We start from the raw sequence: 19,900 nt of genomic DNA, 5'->3' as shown, positions 1-19,900 counted from the left end.
CCTAAAATTCCCATGTACACAACATAAACAGGAAACTGCAGCAAAAGCCCTGGCGGTGCAAATTCCACGCTTCCAGTTGAGGGCGGGAGAATCTCGGCTTGTGGGGGAGGGGAAGCAGCAAACTTTCCAGGGGACCCCCTTAACCATCCCTGCTTCTCACCAAATCCTGAAAGAGGAGGCGGAAGGAAGAACACCCTGTTTTACGAAAAATAGAGGAGGGGGAGGTGGAGGTGAGCCAAGAAGGAGCAGCCAGTTATCAAAGTGAACAACGTCGAGCGGCTGCGGTGGCCGCACGTGGCTGGAATACTTCGGGCGGCCCACTCCCCAAACCCAACGGTGCAGGCCACCCGCCGGGGGTGGGAGGTGGGTTCACCGCCCGGGCTCGGGCTCTGGAGCCCGCGGGTGGGGGCGGGGGAGGAGCGGGAGTAGGAGCGGCGCAGGCGCAGAGCGTGGCTCGGTTGTCAAACATGGCTGAAGCGTCGCCGCTACCGCTACTGCTGCTGCAGGGAAAATGCTGAGCCCTCCCGGGCCCGGTGGGCGGCGGCGGCGAGGGCGGCGACGGGCACCCGCTTCTCGGGCGCGGCGGCGGCGGCCATGGCTCGGCTGGCCGACTACTTCATCGTAGTAGGCTACGATCACGAGAAGCCAGGTAAGGGTGTGGGGCGGGCGCCGCCCCCGGGCCTCCCCGCCCCCGGGCTGCTGTCCAGTGGGTTCTGCCGGGTCGGGCGTCCAGGCTGAAAGGCGTGGAAAGCCTGGCCGGCTGCGTCGGAGCTGGTGGTCGGTGTCCGGCCTTCTTGGCCCTACTGAGCTTCGCGGTGGGCGTGAGGGACCAGCACGAGGGGCGGGGGAGGGGAAGAGGCCGCGTCCTCCCCGGCCCTCGGCGGCTCAGCTGGGCCAACTGTGAGCGAGTCCGGGTGCTACGACCCTAGCTCTGGAGCGGGCTGAGTACCTAGGGCAGCGCCCTGGTGCGGGCGGGATTGGGCCCGGACCGCAGTGTTGGGAGGGCGGGAGCCAACTGTGTTAAGTTCCTCCGGGATAAACTTCTGCCCTGCATCCTGAGTGAGTAACGAGTGACGCGGGGGGCAGTCCTCTCCAAAAGGAAGTGCTGAGAGTCCCATGCTGCCTTATCCCTGTTCTCTAGCGGGCCGGTCTAGTCATTGCCCCAAGGAACGCGTGGTACTACTGGGGAGGAGGAAAGGATCCTTCACTTTTAAACATTTCTAGGAAATGCGCCCTGTTATTTCAGGACAAGTGTGACGGGCATTTTAGAATTGATCTGAAAACTATCCTTTTAAAAGACAGATTGTTGAAGGTGATCTTGTTGCATTTTAATGAATCTGTTAATTGTTCTTTTCATTCGTCTTAAATTTTTATTCATAAGGAACAATTGGACAATCGCGTTGCATTTTAATTTAATTAACAAACTCCTGCAACTTAAGAGAATTCAGGGTACACGCACGTTTATTTTGTATTTGTATTCTGTTGTGCTACCGTATAGCTAAGCATCATTAATAACTGAGCTGGGGAAGCACATATATTTCTGGGTAATTCTGGTTGCACATTTGCAAGGAATTTTAGATTTCAGCTTGACAGTCCCTTTATTTTTCAGAGGAAATGCTGAGATTGTGTTTCGCTGATGGTTACAGCTATTTGTTGCGCCAGAATACCATTGTTCTACCCACTCTTGGTCCACTGTTCCTTTTACTGTTCCTTTCCTAATAACCTCCTTTAATGGGAACCTTGCATATTCTTTAACCTTTTACCTGGCTCATGACTTGATTGCGGTTAATTGTTAAGGGAAGGGGTTTGGCTTTATAAAGTATCTTCTGGCTCCAAAATTTTGTTTATTATTTCCTAGTAATTTTGCATAGTCTGGTGTTTCTTTCTTAGGAAGACTAACAACAGTATTGAGAACCACAGTTGGTTTTTAACATAATTTCATTTTTAGCGACATTGTTTTTTTCTCCTTTTTAAAAAAAATTGTAAATGATCACAAACTTGCAGAAAACTTGCAAGTCTGGTGCAAAGAATAGTTTTCCCCTGAATCACTGAGAGGAAGCTGCTGACCTTGTTGATGTCCTATTACCCCAGGAGGCTTCAGTGTGCATTTTCTACAAACAAGTATTCTCCTATATACTCACAATACAATCATCAAAATCAGGAAATTAACACTAATGTAGTACTCCATCCAGTTCTCTGAGCAGTTCAAGTTTTGTTTGTTAATTGTGCCATTACTTTTTTACTGGCAAAAGGGTCCAGTTTGAATTATGTGTTACATTAATTTGTCAAGTCTCTTTAGTCTTCTTTAATCTGGGACACTTCCTTCATCTTTTCTTGACTTTAATAACCCTGATACTTTTAAAGTTGACAAGGCATTTATTTTGTAGGATGCCCCTCAATTTGTATCTGTTCTTTTTTGATCAGACACATCCAGATTACGTTGGTACTTGGGCAGGAATATTATGGAAGGGGTGCACACTGCATCCTGCTAGGAGGTGCACAAGTTCAGTTTGTTCCATTATTGGTGGTTTTCACTTCGACTACTTGACATAAGCATGCCTGCTGGGCTTCTTCACTAGAAAGTTAATATGTAGTAGTTAATAGTTTTTGTGAGGATTACTTGGAAACTATGTACATATCTTGTTCCTCATCAAACTTTTGAGGTATTTCTTTATTCATATCTGTATGATTCATAGTTTTTAGTGGATTATAGTTTGTTACTATTTATTTTGATGTTCAAACTGTCCCTCATTTGGCCAGTGAGAGCCCATTCTGGCTGGTTGCTGTGTCCTCATGACATGTCCCTGTCATTCTTCGAATGGGTCTTTACTTTTTGACACAGGGATATATTCTGGGCTTATCTTGTATTGTCCTTGCCTTCGTCCTGGAATCAGCCATTTACTTCTCTAGGGAACCCTGGATCCTCTTAGTGGAGAATGACAGAAGCTAAGATCTCAGTGTCGGTGTTTTTATCAGTTTTTACTGCTCCCAGGCCTTCTTAATGGATGGAGCTGGGAAGTTTATATATGTACACATACTCACATGCACATTTGTACCTATATAATTTGTTTATCTGTATATATCAAAAAGAGTGAGTTCATACCAATAATTCCAATTTCAGGCCAACATTCCAGGTTCCGTAGTTTTTTCACTTTTCATATTTTTAATATTCTTCTCTTAAAGTGAAAAATCCAGCCTCTGTTATCCTTACTATGTTTTACATTTTTATGGCAGTTTAATTTTGATAATGTGAAATCAGAACTTTATCTTCCCGATTTTGCATATGTACTATGGCACAATAATTAGGATGTCGTTTTTTTTCTTCTACTTTTACTGAGATTTGCCCAGGAAAAATTACTAATGACCACATGGTTTAATTCCTTGATAAGCCTTTATTTCCTCTTTTTTTGTTTACTTCTACTGTCCATTAGTACATTTAGGATTTAATCCATCTATCTAGATGATATGTAACTTGGAGTCAAGTATCATAATCATTTAAGGTTCTTATATTTTCATATCAACCTGCTTAAATATATTAGAGAAACCATTTGAAATATTTTTCACCTCTTTTATTAGTTTTACTTAAGCTGTTTAAATGAGATAAGCTAAGAGGTAAATTTATGTACAGTACCTGAAATACCATAGTTCAAGACATTTTAAAAATCGTTAATTGGTTATTACTGAACAATTGTAGTTCATAGTCAGCCTGGGTTTCCGCCCCATCCTCCATTCTGTGTGGAAGTAGTTGGGATTTCTTGGTTGCTATTTGTTGCAAACTGTCAAGAACCATTTGGGATTTATTGATTTGACAAATATTTATTGCTTCCCAGGCATTGTGCTAATACTAGAACAAAAAATAAATGAGTAAAGCGTAAGACTCTATTTCTGATGTAGTCAATGGAGACAGCCTTGACATACTCTGATGATAAATGAAGAAGATGGACCCAATTTGCTGAGGGAAAAAGAAGACTTCTTATGATAGGTGATGTTTAAGCCAAGTTCTGTAGGATAAGTAAGCATTTGCCCCATGGAAAGGAGGATAGAGGAGATAACAGGCAGAGAGAAAAACATGTAAGTAAGTGTGTGAACGTTTTGTTCCAGGGATGGAGAGAGGTGTCCTGTGGATGAGGACTGAAGTAAGCTTTGATATTGGAGCAGGTTGGGGTAAGGTTGTGAAAAGCTCTGTATACCAGACTATTGAATTTAGCTGTGACTCTGTTGATAGTGAGGTTTGTTGAAAAGTAGGGATTCTTGAAAGGCAGTGGACTGGAGGGAGAAAGACCAATGTGAGAAAACTCAGGAGCTTTTACAGTGGGAATGGAAAGGAAGGTATGGATTCTGCAATAATTGGGAAACTCAGTTTGTCAAAATTTAGTAATGGATGGATGTGAGAGGTAAAAGAGAGGGAATAATGGGGGATAACAAAGTTTGTAGCCTGGGTAATTTGGGTAGGTGAGGAAACTGTGAACACAAATAGGGAATTCAAGAGAAGAAGTGAATTTGAATGAGGGAAAGGGATGCTGAGCTTAGTTTTGGGCATGTTGAATTAAAGGTGCCTGTCTGTCACCAAGGTAGAGATGCTATTTAGTTTAGATGTATGGGTCAGGAGGTGAGGAAAGAAGTGAAGATTACGAATTTAACTTGCAATTACCGGTAGCCAGCTGATTTTCAGATATAAAGAAAAAAATGAGATTGTTCAAGATATATGCATAGAGTGAAAAGAGGACTGCCGTAAGAATTGAACCCAGAGAAAATTCAATATTTAAGAGGTAGATAGAGCAGTAGCAAGCAGCCAGGAAAGGGAACAGGAGTGGTCAGTGGTAATGCAAGAGAATCAAGATTGTGTGGTACCATTGAACCCTGGGTGTAGAGAATTTTGAGAAGGAGAAAATGATGAATAAATGCCAGAAACTCTGAGTGATGTGCCTTGGTTGGATATCATCCGACAAAGCAAAAGGTCTCTAGTTTGATTCCCAGTCAGGGCACAAGCCTGGATTGCAGATTCTTTCCCCATTTGTGGTGCGGAGGAGAGGGAACTGATTGATGTTTCTCTCTCTCTCTCCCTCCCTTCCCCTCTCTCTAAAAAAAAATAAAATAAAAATTTTTTTTTAAAGTTACAGAAAAAAAGTTCTGAAGATGTCACGTATACTGATGACTAAAAATAGTATCATAGTCCATTTGGACTGCAGTAACAAATTACCACAGACCGAGTGGCTTAAACAAAGGACATTTATTTCTCACAGTTCTGGAGTTTGGGAAGTCAAGTCCTAGATCAAGGCATAGCCAGACTCAGGGTCTCATGAGAGCTCGTTTCCTGACTCATAGATGGCCCTCTTTTCACCACGTTTTCACATGGTGGAAGGTCAGGGGAGTCCTCTGGGGCTTCTGGTATAAGGGCACTGATCCTGTTCACGAGGGCTCTGTTGTCATGGCCCTAATTACCTCCAAATACCATCATTTGGATCCCATCTCCAGGTGCCATCACATTGGGGGTTAGGTTTCAACATACGAATTTTGGGGGGACACAAATATTTAGTCTATAGCAGATAGGTTCATGGACTTGATAATCAGTGTAATGACTTGAGAGCATTACAGTAGCGTTGAGGGGTGCAAAGCCAGTTTAATAAACACATATCCCAGGTCAGAGGCTATATCAGGCTCATGTAGCACTATTTATTTCTTTCCTTTTTAGAAGCTCAGTATGACCTGCAACCCATGGCTTGTGGAAAGAGGAGTCAGAGGTGACCTCAGAATTCCAAATCTGGGGTATTTGTGATGCCATGACTTAAGTAAGAAGATTGAAAATGTTTTTCTTTCTTTTTTTAAAAGATTTTATTTATTTCTTTTTAGAGAGAGGAGGAAGAAAGAAAGGAAGGGAGGGAGGGGGGGAGGGAGGGAAACATCGGTGTGAGAGAGAAACATCATTCTCATATGTGCCCCAGCTAGGGACCGAATCTGCAACCCAGGCACGTGCCCTGACCAGGAATTGAATCAGTGACCTTTCACTTTGTGGGACAGCACCCAACCAACTGAGTCACACTGGCCAGGGCTGAAATGTTTTTCTCTTAAAATTATTTACTTGTCTTTGTGGGTTTGGAAGAAAATGGGTTTTATGTTATAGCCATCCAAGTGAAGACTTCAAAAGATGGGACAGGTAAGGGCTGTATACAAAGATGAGGGTCATGAGAGTGGGCGGAGCTGTGAGTGAGTACCCTCAGAAAGTAGGAGTAGAGGTAGGATTAGAGGACCAAGGACTGAGCTTTGGGGAACACTTGTCAATAGGATGGAAAATAAGCAATACCAAAGAAGAATGAGTTGGAGAATTTGGGAGAGACATTTAGTTTCCCCAGTGGCCATTCTCCTCCATGGTGATTGAACCCCTGATTTTTGGCAGCATATTTGGTCATGCACAAGAGAGACTGTTTTCAGGTTTCTAACAGTTATTAAATGTGTGACTAAGTTCTGGCTACTTGGATGTAAGTGGAAATGATGAGCATAGTATCACAAAAGTATTCTAAAAGGATGAGGGTATGCCTTCCTAGCTTATCTCTTTCCTGATAAAAGACTGGAGCTCCAGCAGGCAACTTGGATCATATAGATAAGGGCTCATAGCCTGGAAAGAATCTGGGTACCTAATGACTTATAGTGGATTTGTCACAGCTGACCTCTGGATTTTTTTTTTTACATGAAAGACTAACTTTGTATGTTTGCATGAATGGTATAGCCAGTATAAATTCGAGTTTTCTCTTTCAAAAAAGGTGAAGGAAATATTCCTCAGTATCAGGTGTGGCAGATAAAGATCACTGAGCTGTGGAGTTAATGAAGATGTTTGTGTTTCATAAAATTTTAGAGTTGAGTTTACTGTATCAATAATCTAATTTAACCCAATTTAGGGATAAGAACCAATACACTTCTTAATGCCCTTACCCCCGTTGTTACTTGTGAGTGGTTATACAGCTGTTGAGTGGCAAGTCCTGGACTAGGGGTTTTCTGACATCTGTATTCCAGTATGGCATGCTGTCTTTTGAGAATTTATGTAAAGGATAGTCTTATTCCTGAATTGTTTCAGCTGGAATGTTGTATTGTAAACCAAGTTGCAAAAACTTAAGCAGGAGAAAGGATAGGAAGTGGAGGCAGCAGATTAAGACCATTTGTTTGAGTCATTTGATATTGAGAGGTAATGATATCTGGTTGGAAAACTTGGAGTGCTTTCTCTTAGGATAAAAAGACTAGTTGTTTATATTGCAAGGTATCTGACTGATTAGTGCTTAATTAGACATGTTTCAATTGAATTGCAGAAATAGTGAAGTCCAAAGAGAGCTTAAAAATGTATAGGACAGACATTTATTTATTTATTTATAGAGAGGGGATGGGAGGGAGAAAGAGAGGGAGAGGAAACATCGATGTGTAAGAGAAACATTGATTAATGGCCTCTCGCACACTCCCCAACCCAGGACCAGCTGTAACCCAGGCATGTGCCCTGACCAGGAACTGAACAGGTAACCTTTCACTTTGAAGGATGTTGCGCAACCGACTGAGCCATACCGGTCAGGGCTAGAACAATATTTAATACATTCTACAAATAACTTAAAATATTTTAGTTTTACATTATGTAAGCTGGATATCATAGGGAGATGGGTATCATACCGCCAAGTTATCCTGACAGAGAATTAGGCTCGTAGGGAGTAAAATAACTTTTTTTTTTATTCGTGGAATCTATTGCCACTGAGTTCTTTTAAGCAGTGTTGTGCTTTCTCAACTAGGAGCACAAGTGGGGTATTACCTTGGGGAATTCTTGTTTTCATAGGAATCAGGTTAATTGCCTTTGATTTCAGACTGGTGGTCTGGTTTTCTCACATTCTGAGTTTACTACCTATTTATAGACCTACTTTCTGACTGATCTTTACTGCTTGGCTCTTGAACTCTTCTGTCCAGGGGACTGGAAACTTTGAGCATCTATTTTTCTACCCAGTTTTGACTCATACTGCCATGGTCTGGTGTATCAGTGTATTCCTACTTTGACTGACCTGCCTATTGCTAAGTTGTTTTGTATTTTACGTACTGTAGTAATAATACATACTTGTTACAAAAACTTCAAACATTACAGAAAATTGCTGACTCTTGACTGTAGTACCTATCTCTCCAGACCTTGTCACATTTAATTTGGTTGTAGGTACTTGTACAGAAGCTTTCTGGGTGTCTTAATAAAATGAAACCCCAGTCTTCTAAGGTTGGCAATGGAAGGAAAGCCAGCACTTCAGGAGGGTTGGCTTGACTCACAGCTTCAGTTCTTCTACTTCTCTAGTGTTCTTGTGGGATTCTAACATTCCGGCCCAAATAACTACCTCCCACCCAATTATTTCCCTTTTATTTGCTGACACACAGCTGAAACAGGTGGGAACATTGAAATAGGACTTTTCTAAAGACAAAAGGGTAATGAGGCCAGAGAGTGACTTTTTCATCAGTCATCTGGTTTGCAAGTGACAGTTCACTCCTTATCTGTCTGTGGTTTCATAAAAGGATACTGTCCTACCTAGTTTCTGGCCTGCTGTCCTATGAGGAGGTTACCTTTCCTTTCAACACGTCTCCTGAAGTCGAGGCCTTAGACGGGGGTCAGACAGTCCATTCCTGTCAGATGTATCTAAGGTCCCCTTTCCTGGTTCTAGTGTCTTGCCTAAGGAGCAGTCCTTTTTGGATCATTATACCAGGACTGTGCTTCAGGAAATAATTCCATTTCTTACCTACTGGACTTAACTACAGTACCAGCTGGTCTGCTGCATTAGAATTCAGCATGAGAAAAGGAGAGGCACATACGAAAGCATGGGAAAAGGATATCTTTGTATTTGTACCTGTTTCCCATCCATGATCCCAACATTGACAGAAACATGGTCATAGCACTCAAGTACAGATCAAAACACAGCTGAATAAGCATTGTGTTTTTTGTAGCTTTTTAAAAGTTCTGTAGAACTGTGTGTTACTATTTGTATTTAATTAATGCTTTGTAATCTTTCCTGTTTGATTTAATCTGAACAAATAGTGATACCATTTTTATTACTCAGTAGGCATGAATGTTAGTTGAAGTAGTTTAAAAAACCCAATAGTTTAAGCCCCAAAATTGATTTAATTTGTACAGTTAAATTGAAGGAGTGATTTCTGAAAGCTGTCTGTTATGTTGTTTTCTTTTTACTCTCTTGTGTAATGGTTCTGGTTTTCCCTATTAATTATTAAATAATAATTAGTTACCAATACATTTAATTTAGAAGCCAAAACAAAACAGCATATCTGGTCTTTTCTCCTTTGAGGATGTTACATAGAGGCTCACTGGGGATTGTTTATTTTTAATGAATAATTTTAAAGAAATGGCATGGTGAAATCACCACATTGCCTAGAGTTATTTGTATTGTACTTGTGTGTCCTGAGGTTTGAGGCTATTGAAGAAATTGTTGAAAGACTTCAGGAAGTTTGTGTGTAGTTGGTAATTGGCAAACAAGTAAGCCTCAACTATAGTGAGAATATTTCATCTTACCCTCAACCATAGTGAAGTACTAGCCATTCTCTTAAGCAGGGGTGTCCAACTTTCTGGCATCTCTGAGCTACCCTGGAAAAAGTTGTCTTGGGCTACGTATTAAATACACAAATACTAAGAAAAATTGATGAGCAAAAAAAAAAAGGTTTTAAATAAATGTATGATTTTGTGTTGTGCCGCATTCATAGCCATCCTGGGCTGCATGCAGCCCCTGGGCCATGGGTTGTACACCTAAGGAATCAAGATTGTTCTCCTTGATTTTGCAATTTCTACTCCTTTGTTGTTATCTGTGTTTTTAATTGTAGCCATCTTAGTGGGTGTGGAGTGGTGCACTGCTGACATTTTAACAGGTAACTTTCCAGAGACTGTTGTGTGAATCCATACACACCTATAGGTGTCATTTTTATTTTACTTCCTGCAAAACAAGTTCACCGTTTTTGTTTATGCAGTCTTTGTTTTTAAAACTTAACTATAGTGTTGGTAGTTTTTCATATTCTAGATATGTATTACAGAATTATTTTTTATTAGCTACAAAGTGTTTCACTTTAACAATTTAATATACATATAATAATTTTACCAATTGATTTCTTTTTTAAATTAATTTCTTTTTTTAAAAGATTGTATTTATTTATTTTTAGAGAGGGAAGGGAGGGAGAAAGAGAGAGAGAGAGAGAGAGAGAGAGAGAGAGCGAGAAACATCAATGTGCGATTGCTGGGGGCTGTGGCCTGTAACCCAGGCATGTACCTTGACTGGGAATCGAACCTGCAACACTGTGGTTCACAGCTCACACTCAATCCACTGAGCTACGCCAGCCAGGGCCAATTAATTTCTTATGTTTGGACATTTTGGTTATTTTAAATTTTTGCTGTTAGAAATAATTCTGTGATGAATCCTCCTAGCTAATTCTTTGAATTCATCTTTAATTTCTTGGAGCAAGTAAATAGAGAGGCGGTAAGTAAAGATTAGTAGATAAAGGCATGGGATGGAGCCAGATGATCTGGGTTTGATTTCCTGGGTTTTTATCTTTTAGTAGTTCTGGTCTTAGACAAGTTAGTTAATTTTTCTGTGTCTGAGTTTCTATATCTATTAAATGGGATAATAATAAATAGCAGTACCTACCTTATAGAGGTTGATTTTAAAGATTAAATGAGTTTATTTTTGTAAATTATTCAAACAGTGTCTGGCATACAATAATATTGTAAGTTTTAATTCCTACAAGTGGGATTTCTAAGTCAAAGGATTTGCACATTTAAAATACATATATTAATTTTCTGCCCACCCTCCCTTCCTTTGGAAGTATGTCTTCTTTAATTTTACTTATTAACTATAGTTTACCTTCAATATGATTGTGCATTAGTTTCAAGTGTACAGCATAGTGTTCCCTTTGATATTGCAAGTACCCACCTGGTATCATTCATAGTTATTACAATATCATTGACTATATTCCCTGTGCCATACTTTACATCCCTGTGACTATTTTGTAACTTCCAATTTGTCGTTCTTAATTCCTTTGCCTTTTTTTAACCCAGCCCCCCAACCCTCCCTCCCCTTTGGCAACCATGAGTTCGTTCTCTGTATATGAGTCTGTTCCTATTTTTGTTTATTTTGCTCTTTAGATTCCACATGTAAGTGAAATCAAATGTGGTATTTGTCTTTCTCTGCCTGACTTACTTTGTTTAGCATAATATCCTCTAGGTCTATCCATTTTGTGGCAAATGGTAAGCCTCCTTCCTTCCTTCTTCCCTCCCTCCCTCCCTCCCTCCCATCCATCCATGGCTGAGTGATAGTGGAAGCAAGTCTTTTATTCTCTGTGGTCCCAGGGAAAGGGTCGCTTCTAGTTACTCCTACAGCACCTTAAGCTGGGTCAACTAGAGCCATTTCTAGGTCTTTTCTTTTGGAATAAAACAATTTGTTTGGGAACTTGACATCTCAAGATATTTTTCTCCTTCAAGCAAATATTCTATTGTTGTAGTTTATTTAAAATGTAAGATTTAAGCCCTGGCTGGCGTAGCTCAGTGGATTGAGCACGGCCCGTGAACCAAAGTGTCGCAGGTTTGATTCCCAGCCAGGGTACATGCCTGGGTTGCAGGCCATAACCCTCAGCAACCACACATTGATGTTTCTCTCTCTGTCTCCCTTCCCTCTCTAAAAATAAATAAATAAATAATCTAAAAAAAAAGTAAGATTTAAAAATTTGAAATGGAGGATTCTTATTTCAAGAAAATAACTAGTTTTTGGTCAAGTTTTTAGGTGAAAAAATCTGTTTATAGTTAATGACATCTGCTTATAGGTAAAAATATGTCTTTTGTTACTTCCAACTTAAACTAAGTCTGGTTACATTGAGACAGAGAAATCAAGCATTAGAACTTGGAAAATTATAGTATGAAAATTAATTTGCAATGGAAAATAGCAGTTGAGACTGGAGTGAATTTTACAAATGCTTTATATAATTGTCCCACGCAGTTGTATGGAATTTGAAAAGAATGTTACTTGTTTTTCTTTTGAGCCATGTTTTACCAAATAATTTTAACCCAAATGAACCATAGTCTGCACAGGGTTATATTAATAAAACTCACTTTTTTTAGAGGAAATAAGTGAGAGGGAACAACAGTAATGGTTCACTGAAAAACTGAAGGTTTTTTAAAATGCAAGTTAACTGTTTTACCCTCCTCCTTCTCCCAAATCCCCCCTCAGTGCTATTGTTCAGGTTGTATGTTTGAGGAATGTGGTGGTAGAAGAACAAAGGATATTTGAAGACACTATAGCATTTTTTTCACATATACATTTTACTTTATTTTATTTTAATTGTTGAAGTACAGTTTTCTGCCTTTTCCCCTCACCCCAGCCCACCCCCCCAGCCTTCTCCACTTCCCTCTCGTTATTGTCCATGTGTCCTTTATACTTGTTTCTGCAAACCCTTCACCCTTTTACCCTGAAATTCCCTCCCGTCTCCCCTCTGGTCACTGTTAGCCTGTTCTCAATTTCAGTATCTTTGGTTATATTTTGCTTGTTCATTTGTTTTGTTGATTAGGTTCCTGTTAAAGGTGAGATCATATGGTATTTGTCTTTCACCACCTGGCTTATTTTGCTTAGCATAATACTTGAAGACAGTATAGCATTTGATAAAGTTATCATAATATATTTCAGGAGATTTTATGATAATAGTCCCTGGCATTTTAATTGTGTAAAAGATGGGATGCATAATTTCTATTAATGGCTGCCATTTATCAAATACTATGTGCAAGGCTTTATTTAATTTCATTAATTTCTCATAACAAATATAGAAGATAGGTTAAGTTACTGAGACTTGGAGACATTAAGTGGTTTGTTCAAGGCTATATAGCTGGAACTGGAGGCATCACTATCTGAATCCTGGGCTTTTTTAGTGGAAGGCTCATGTTTTTATATGGTGCACAAATCATCTGTTGAAACTGGGGGGATCCCCAGATAAGTATATTCTTTTTTTGTTTGAGAAATGTTTATTGACTGTTATATGCCAGACATGAAGCTATAACTGAAAACAAGCCAGATACCAAATGCTCTTTTACAGGTTAGACCAGTGATTTTCAAACTGTGTGTGGTGACTTCTTAGCTCTGTCATGTCTGTGTTCCATCTAGGAAGATGGAGGAAGTGGAGATGAAGGGATAGTTCCTTTTCTTTAAAGGTGCACGTTTTCTTTGGCCGAAAGTTAGCTAAAGTGTAGTGGGAAATGTGGTCCATCTCCCTAGTAAAGCAGGACTTTTATTATCATCACCACCACTACCATCATCATCACAGGTATTAGGAGAAAACCTGCAGTCTTCTGTAGGGACATTCTTCTTTCCTTCCTTTCAGTCGAACTCTTCGCCATGTGGTTCCGTACTGCTACCAGGGCAATTTTTTCAATAAAATGATCATGTGACTTTGTGTTTAATTTTTCTGTATTAAACCGAAAGATTCATATGGGCTTCAAATGCATACCCAGTGGCAGTGGCAGAGGAAATCTGCATTACCTTTGTCATGCAGCCATGGTGTCCTGCAAGGCAGGGATACCGTTCTTCCCTGCCATAGTGAGTGATGTCTCCTCGTCCTTTACAGCCTCAGTGCTCCATCCTTGGATGAGAGAGTCTCTTAAGTGTCCAAGTAGTGTCCTCTTGCTTTGTAGTGGGTATCTGCATGGGGTAGTATAATTGGTTGGTCAAAAATGAGCATAAATTCTTGAGTCAGACAACCTGAGTTTGAATTTCTGCATAACCACTTACTGGAGTGTGACTGTGAACAAATCACTTAACTATTGAGCCTAGTTTATCCTTTGTAAACCTGGGATAATAATAATAATAGTCCTTGCTTCATAAGATTGTTGGGAAGATTACATGAGCTCATCATAAGCAGAGTCTTTTGCATAGTAGAAAAAAAACTCGAAAAATGGCAGCTATTATTTTTACTTATGTATATATATGTTCTTTATCCTTATATAAAATATTCAATATTTAGGCATGTTTTACAAAATTTCAGCTGGATTTAGTTTTTATGAAGTTCCCTGGATGTTTTCATATTAACTGACTGAAGATACAGCTGTTTTAACATATTTAAAAAAATAGAGGGATAGATACCTTTTGTTGATTATTTTGATGACTTTTAGACTTCACTGTGAGCTGTTCTTTTAAGACAGGGACTGCATCCTACTCTTTTTTATATTCCTGGTTATTCCTAGTAAAATACCTGGCACATAAAAGACTCTTATAAATATGTGAAATTCATACTGAATTTTTAGTTTACTTAGGTGAATATTCTTGTATTAGGTGAGATGCCAGCCACGTGCCATCTCCTGTTCCCATTCTCCTTTTAAACAGGCTCCTTCCTATATCACCTTCCTTAAAAATTTTTAGTATACATAGATGCAGTCTTTATTATTATAATCAGTAAATCACTTTCAGCATTCTTCTGATGAGAAACTAAGTTTAATTTCTCTCATGTATTTTAATTATTAGGGTTAGAGACAAGGAGACTGAGTCACTGTAGAAATTACCGATGGGAATAGTGGGGAAGATTATGGTTGTTGGCCATTCTTTCCCTGTATAAGGAATACTCTGGAGGCATGACCAGAAGACTGTAGCAGTAGAGTCATCTTGGAACTTGACGATGTTAAGCTTTAAGAGCTCCAAGCTTGCTGTCACCAAATGTCTCTTTGTAGGCTTTACCTAAGATGGAAGTATGTTCATCTCAACACTGGGAATTATCTTGTAATTCTTATTTTTTTTATATTAGCTTAATAAATCATGGATTTTTTTTATTTTAGTTGTCAGATCATTATTGTTTTGAGACCTGTTTGGATAACTTTTCTCAAGTAGTGCTAGCATTATGTAATTTTTGAATATAGAATACTTTTTTTGGTTTTTATTTTATTTTTTAAATAAAAATTTCAATTAAAGTTGACATTCAGTGTCATATTAGTTTCAGGTATACAGCATAGTTGTTAGACATTTATATAATTTATGAAGTGATCCCCTTGATAAGTCTAATTCTAACCTAACACCATATATAGTTGCTACAATATTATTGACTGTATTCCCTATGCTGTACTTCATGTCCCTATGACTGTTTTGTAACAGCCAATGTGTACTTCTTAATCCCTTCACCTTTTCCACCCAGCTCCAATCCCCTCCAATTGGGAATCATCAGTTTTTTTCTCTATATCAATGAGTTTGCTTCTATTTTGTTTATTTTGTTTTTTAGAGTCTGTATATAAGTGAAATCATATGGTATTTGACTTTCTCTGACTTATTTCACATAGCGTAATACCATATAGGTCCCTACATGTTGCTGCAAATGGTAAGATTTCATTCTTTTTATGGCCAGCTAATATTCCATTGTCTATTTGTACCACCTGTTCTTTATCCATTCATCCATTAGTGGACACATTGGTTGTTCCCATATTTTGGCTATTATAAATAATGCTGCAGTGAACATAGGGGTGCATATTTTTTTTTGAACTTGTGTTTTAGATTTCTTTATATAAATACCAAGAAGTAGGATTGCTGGGTCATATGATCATTCTATTTTTAATTTTTTGAGGAACCTCCATACTGTTTTCCATAGCAGCTGCACCAATTTGCAATTCCACCCTCAGTGCATAAGGGTTCCCTTTCTCCACATCTTTGCCAACACTTGTTTGTTGATTTATTGATGATAGCCATTCTGACAGGTGTGAGATGATATCTCATTGTGGTTTTAATTTGTATTTCTCTGATGATTACTGTATTTTTTGGACCATAAGATGCACCTAGGTTTTAGAGGAAAATAGGAAAAACAATTTTGAAGCAAAAAATGTGGTAAAATGTTTAATAATATAAATAGCATAATATTTCACCAATGTAAATGTAAACAGAACTCAACAGCAGCATTAACAACCATTATTCCTCCCAAATTGGGGAGGGATGCGTCTTATAGTCCAAAAAATATGTTATTTATGTTTAGTATCTTTCATATGCCTATTGGCCACCTGTATATGTCCTCTTTGGAGAAATGTCTATTCAGGTCCTCTGTCCATTTTTAAATTGGATTGTTTATCTTTTTGGTGTTTGTTTGAGTTCCTTATACATTTTGGGCATTAACCCCTTATAGGATATATCATTAACAAATACCTTCTCTCATTCATTAGGTTGTATTTTTGTTCTGTTGATGGTTTCCTTTGCTCTGCAAAAACTTTTTAGTTTGATGTAGCCCCATTTAAAATTTTTTTCTTTTGTTTCCCTTGCCCAAGGAGACATATCCAAAAATATATTACTAAGAGCAATGCCAGGGAGTTTACTTCCTATGTTTTCTTCTAGGAGTTTTATAGTTTTGGGTCTTACATTTAAGTCATTAATCACTTTAGAGTTTATTCTTGTATGTGCTGTAAGAAAGTGGTCTAGTTTCATTTATCTATCCAGTTTTCCTAATACCACTTATTGAAGTGACTGTCTTTATCCCATTGTATATTCTTGCTTCCTTCATCATAGATTAATTGACCATATTGGTGTGGGTTTATGTCTGGGCTGTCTATTCTTTTTCATTGATCTGTATGTTTATTTTTATGCCAGTACCATGCTGTTTTGATTACTTATAGACTTGTATAGTTTGATATCAGGTAGCATGATAACCTCCAACTTTGTTCTTTTTACTCAAGATTGCTGTGGCTATTCAAGGTCTTTTGTGATTCCATATAAATTTTTGATTATTTGTTCTAGTTCCATGAAAACTATCATTGGTATTTTGATAGGGATTTCATTGAATCTAGGGATTTCTTTGGGTAGTATGTACATTTTAACTATGTTAATTCTTCCTATCCATGAAAACAGTATATACTTCTATTTATTTGTATTGTCTTTGATTTCTTTCTTCAATGTCTTATAATTTTCTGAGTGCATGTCTTTTATCTCCTTAAATTTATTCCTAGGTATTTTTTTGATGCACTTGTAAATGGAATTGTTTTCTTAACTTTTCTTTCTGATTGTTTGTTATTGATGTATAATGCAACCAATTTCTGAATATTACTTCTGTATCCTGCTACTTTACTGAATTCACTTACTGGTTTTAATAGTTTTTTTAGTGAAATCTTTAGGGTTCTCTCTATATGCAGCATTGTGTCATCTGCAGATGATTATTTTTACTTCTTTCCAATTTGAATGCCTTTTATTTCTTCTAGTCTGAAGATAACAAGGGTTATTATATTCTCTTGTTGGATTGATCCCTTTGTCATTATGTAGTATCCTTCTTCTCTTGTTATAGCCTTTGTTTTAAAGTTTATTTTGTCTGATGTAAGTATTGATACCCCAGGTTTTTTTCATTTTTATTTGCGTGAAATATTCTATCTCTTCATTTTCAGTCCGTGTGTGTCTTTTGATATGATATGGATCACTCGTAGACAGCATATGTATGGGTCGTGTTTTCGTATTCATTCTACCACCTTCTGTGTTTTGATCAGAGGATTTGATTTACTTATTTTTAAATAATTATTGATAGGTGTATAGTTATTGCCATTTTTGTATTCATATTTTTGATCTATCCTTTTCCTTTTCTTCTTTCCCTTTAACTTTTTTTTTTTCAATACTGCTGTGGTGATGATGAACTCCTGTGACTTTTTCTGGTTTGGGAAGTTCTTTAGCTCTTTCCATCATAAATTATATAGTCTTGCTGGGTAGAGTAATCTTGATTGTAGGTCTTTGCGAATATTTCATGCTGATTCGTTCTGGCCTACGAAGTTTTTGTTAAGAAATGACATGACATTCTTTTGGGAGCTTCCTTGTACATCACTAGCTGCTTTTCTCTTGCTGGTTTTAAGATTTTCTCTTTGTCTTTAACCTTTGGCATTTTAATTACGTGTTTTGGTGTGGTTCTTTTTAGATACATCTTATTTGAAACTGCTTCCTACACTTGTATGTCTATTTCCTTTGTCAGGTTAGGGAAGTTTTCAGTCATTGTTTCTTCAGATAGTTTTCAATCCCTTGCTTTTCTCTCTTCTCCCTCTTGTAACCTTATGATGCAAATGTTGTTATGCTTGATGTTGTCCCAGAGGTCTCTTAAACTATTCTCATTTTTAAAAATTCTTTTTTATTTTTATTGTTTATTAGATGGATAACTTTGTTTGTTACCTCACTTTACCCATAGGTACTTTTAAAAATGTTGAATGTGTTCCAGAGATTTTCATTTCAGCCAGCATAAATTTTCCATACAATATGGCATATTATTCTTTGTATGCAGTAAATGTAATTACATATTCTGTAGTGTGGTCTAGAGTGTATATTTTTAAGCACAGTTTAGAGGCTTTGTGCAAATTCTTTACTTTAAATTGAAAGGCTGTATGTTTAGGTACTTAATTCTAGGTTACACATCAGATTAGTAGTAAAGATCTGCTTTTTTAATTAAAAAATTTTTGCCTGAGTTTACATTTATTGATTTTGTAGAGACAGAGGAAGGGAGAGAGAAAAATATCAATGTTACTAACATCGATCAGTTGTCTCACATAGGTACCCTGATTGGGGATTGAACCCAAAACCTAGATATGTGCCCTGACTGGGAGCTGAACCCATGATGTTCCACCAACCAAGTCATACTGGCCAGAGCAAGGTCTTCTGCTTATTTAAAGTATGTAGTTTAGTCCAGTATTAGTTATTTCATTTCTTTTGATATTAGTAGTTAACATTTGTATAGTTTGAATTAACCATAGTTATTAATATTTTAAGAATACAGTAATTCTGTTGGTCATTCATATATGGTCTGAGAGCAACCCTTCTAAAAAGAAAGTAAGTTGTTGTTTCTTCCAGAGTATGTCTTGATAATCCAGATAAATTAAAAAAGAATAAGCAAAAGCAACTTGTTTGAGTATTTGCTGTCTGATATCTCTAGCTTCATAGTTTTCCTTTTGGGATAAAATATAGAATTATTAAAATTACTATTGATGTTTTTTACTTAAATGAGAATAACAGTGGATATTTTGCCCAGCTGGGCGCCAATGGGAGCAGCTGTATTGCCTGGGCAAGTGAAAACTTGTTTACCACCATTTCCTGAGAGATTTTTTTCTCTCAGCAAAGCCCAGCAAAACATCCCTGATGCGTTAAGTTTTATTGAAATCTTAAAATCAGATCCTGTGCAGGGTCAATATGGAGGTATAGGTTGACATGCTTTGCCTCCTTGCACAACCACAAAAAGAATTACAGCTAAATCTTAAAACAAATAACACCCAGAACTGTGAGAAAATAGAACTGTATGGCAGTCCAACTACCAAGGATTTAAAGAAGCCGCATTCATCCAGCTCAGTAGGAGGGGCATAGAAATGGAGCTATGGTGGAGAGGCAAGGAGACACGATGTGGTGCTGAGAGGCGTAGGCATGGCAGAACAGGCATGGGTGGCCCCATGTTCACGTGTGGTGGATAAAAATTGGGAGGGATACCTTGGGAGCAAGCAATCCCAGCCCAGGATAGACTTCAGAGCCCAGGATTCCAGTGCTGGGAAGATGAATCCCCATAACTTTTGGCTGTAAAACCAGTGGGGGTTGGGGTGGCCAAAGAAACTGCTGGATTTTCGGGAAACTTGGCTTAAAGGGCAAGGTCTTAAAATGTATGTAAAACCACCTACTCCAGGATTCAACACCAGGGCAACAGCTGAAGGGAGCTAGTAGCATATGGGGGGTGGGCAAAGTAATTGGACATGTGGCAAGTGCTGGGCAAACCTCCAGAAGCCAGGTAGCAGCACAGTCCCCTCTCAAACTGCTCCCCCAACACAGAGGCACAAAACGGTGAAGTGGGTTGCTCCACACTGGTGATTACCTAAGGCTCCACCCCACACAATTTACAGGTGCCTTTTCTACAGTAGGCCTTGCTACTAAGACAGGGAGTCATAGCAGCTCTACCT

General features: G+C 38.4%; 1 protein-coding gene across 2 annotated transcripts in view; it reads left to right on the top strand.

Annotated features, from left to right (window-relative positions):
* The first annotated feature begins 415 nt into the window (after positions 1–415).
* SBF2 (SET binding factor 2) overlaps positions 416–19,900 on the top strand; it is a 408,723-nt gene continuing 389,238 nt past the window's right edge. The window contains exon 1 of one of the 2 annotated variants that reach the window (XM_045825232.1): positions 416–649. In XM_045825232.1, the coding sequence (XP_045681188.1) occupies positions 595–649 (55 nt within the window). In that variant the 5' untranslated portion in view covers positions 416–594. The remainder of the gene's footprint in view (positions 650–19,900) is intronic. The other variant, XM_045825233.1, reaches the window with a different exon arrangement.

This window comes from Phyllostomus hastatus, unplaced genomic scaffold (genome assembly GCF_019186645.2).
Source record: "Phyllostomus hastatus isolate PE091 unplaced genomic scaffold, TTU_PhHast_1.1 phas_scaffold_585, whole genome shotgun sequence".
NCBI lineage: Eukaryota > Metazoa > Chordata > Mammalia > Chiroptera > Phyllostomidae > Phyllostomus > Phyllostomus hastatus.
Note: the sequence above shows the minus strand (reverse complement) of the source record. Positions and strands in the feature narration are given on the sequence as shown.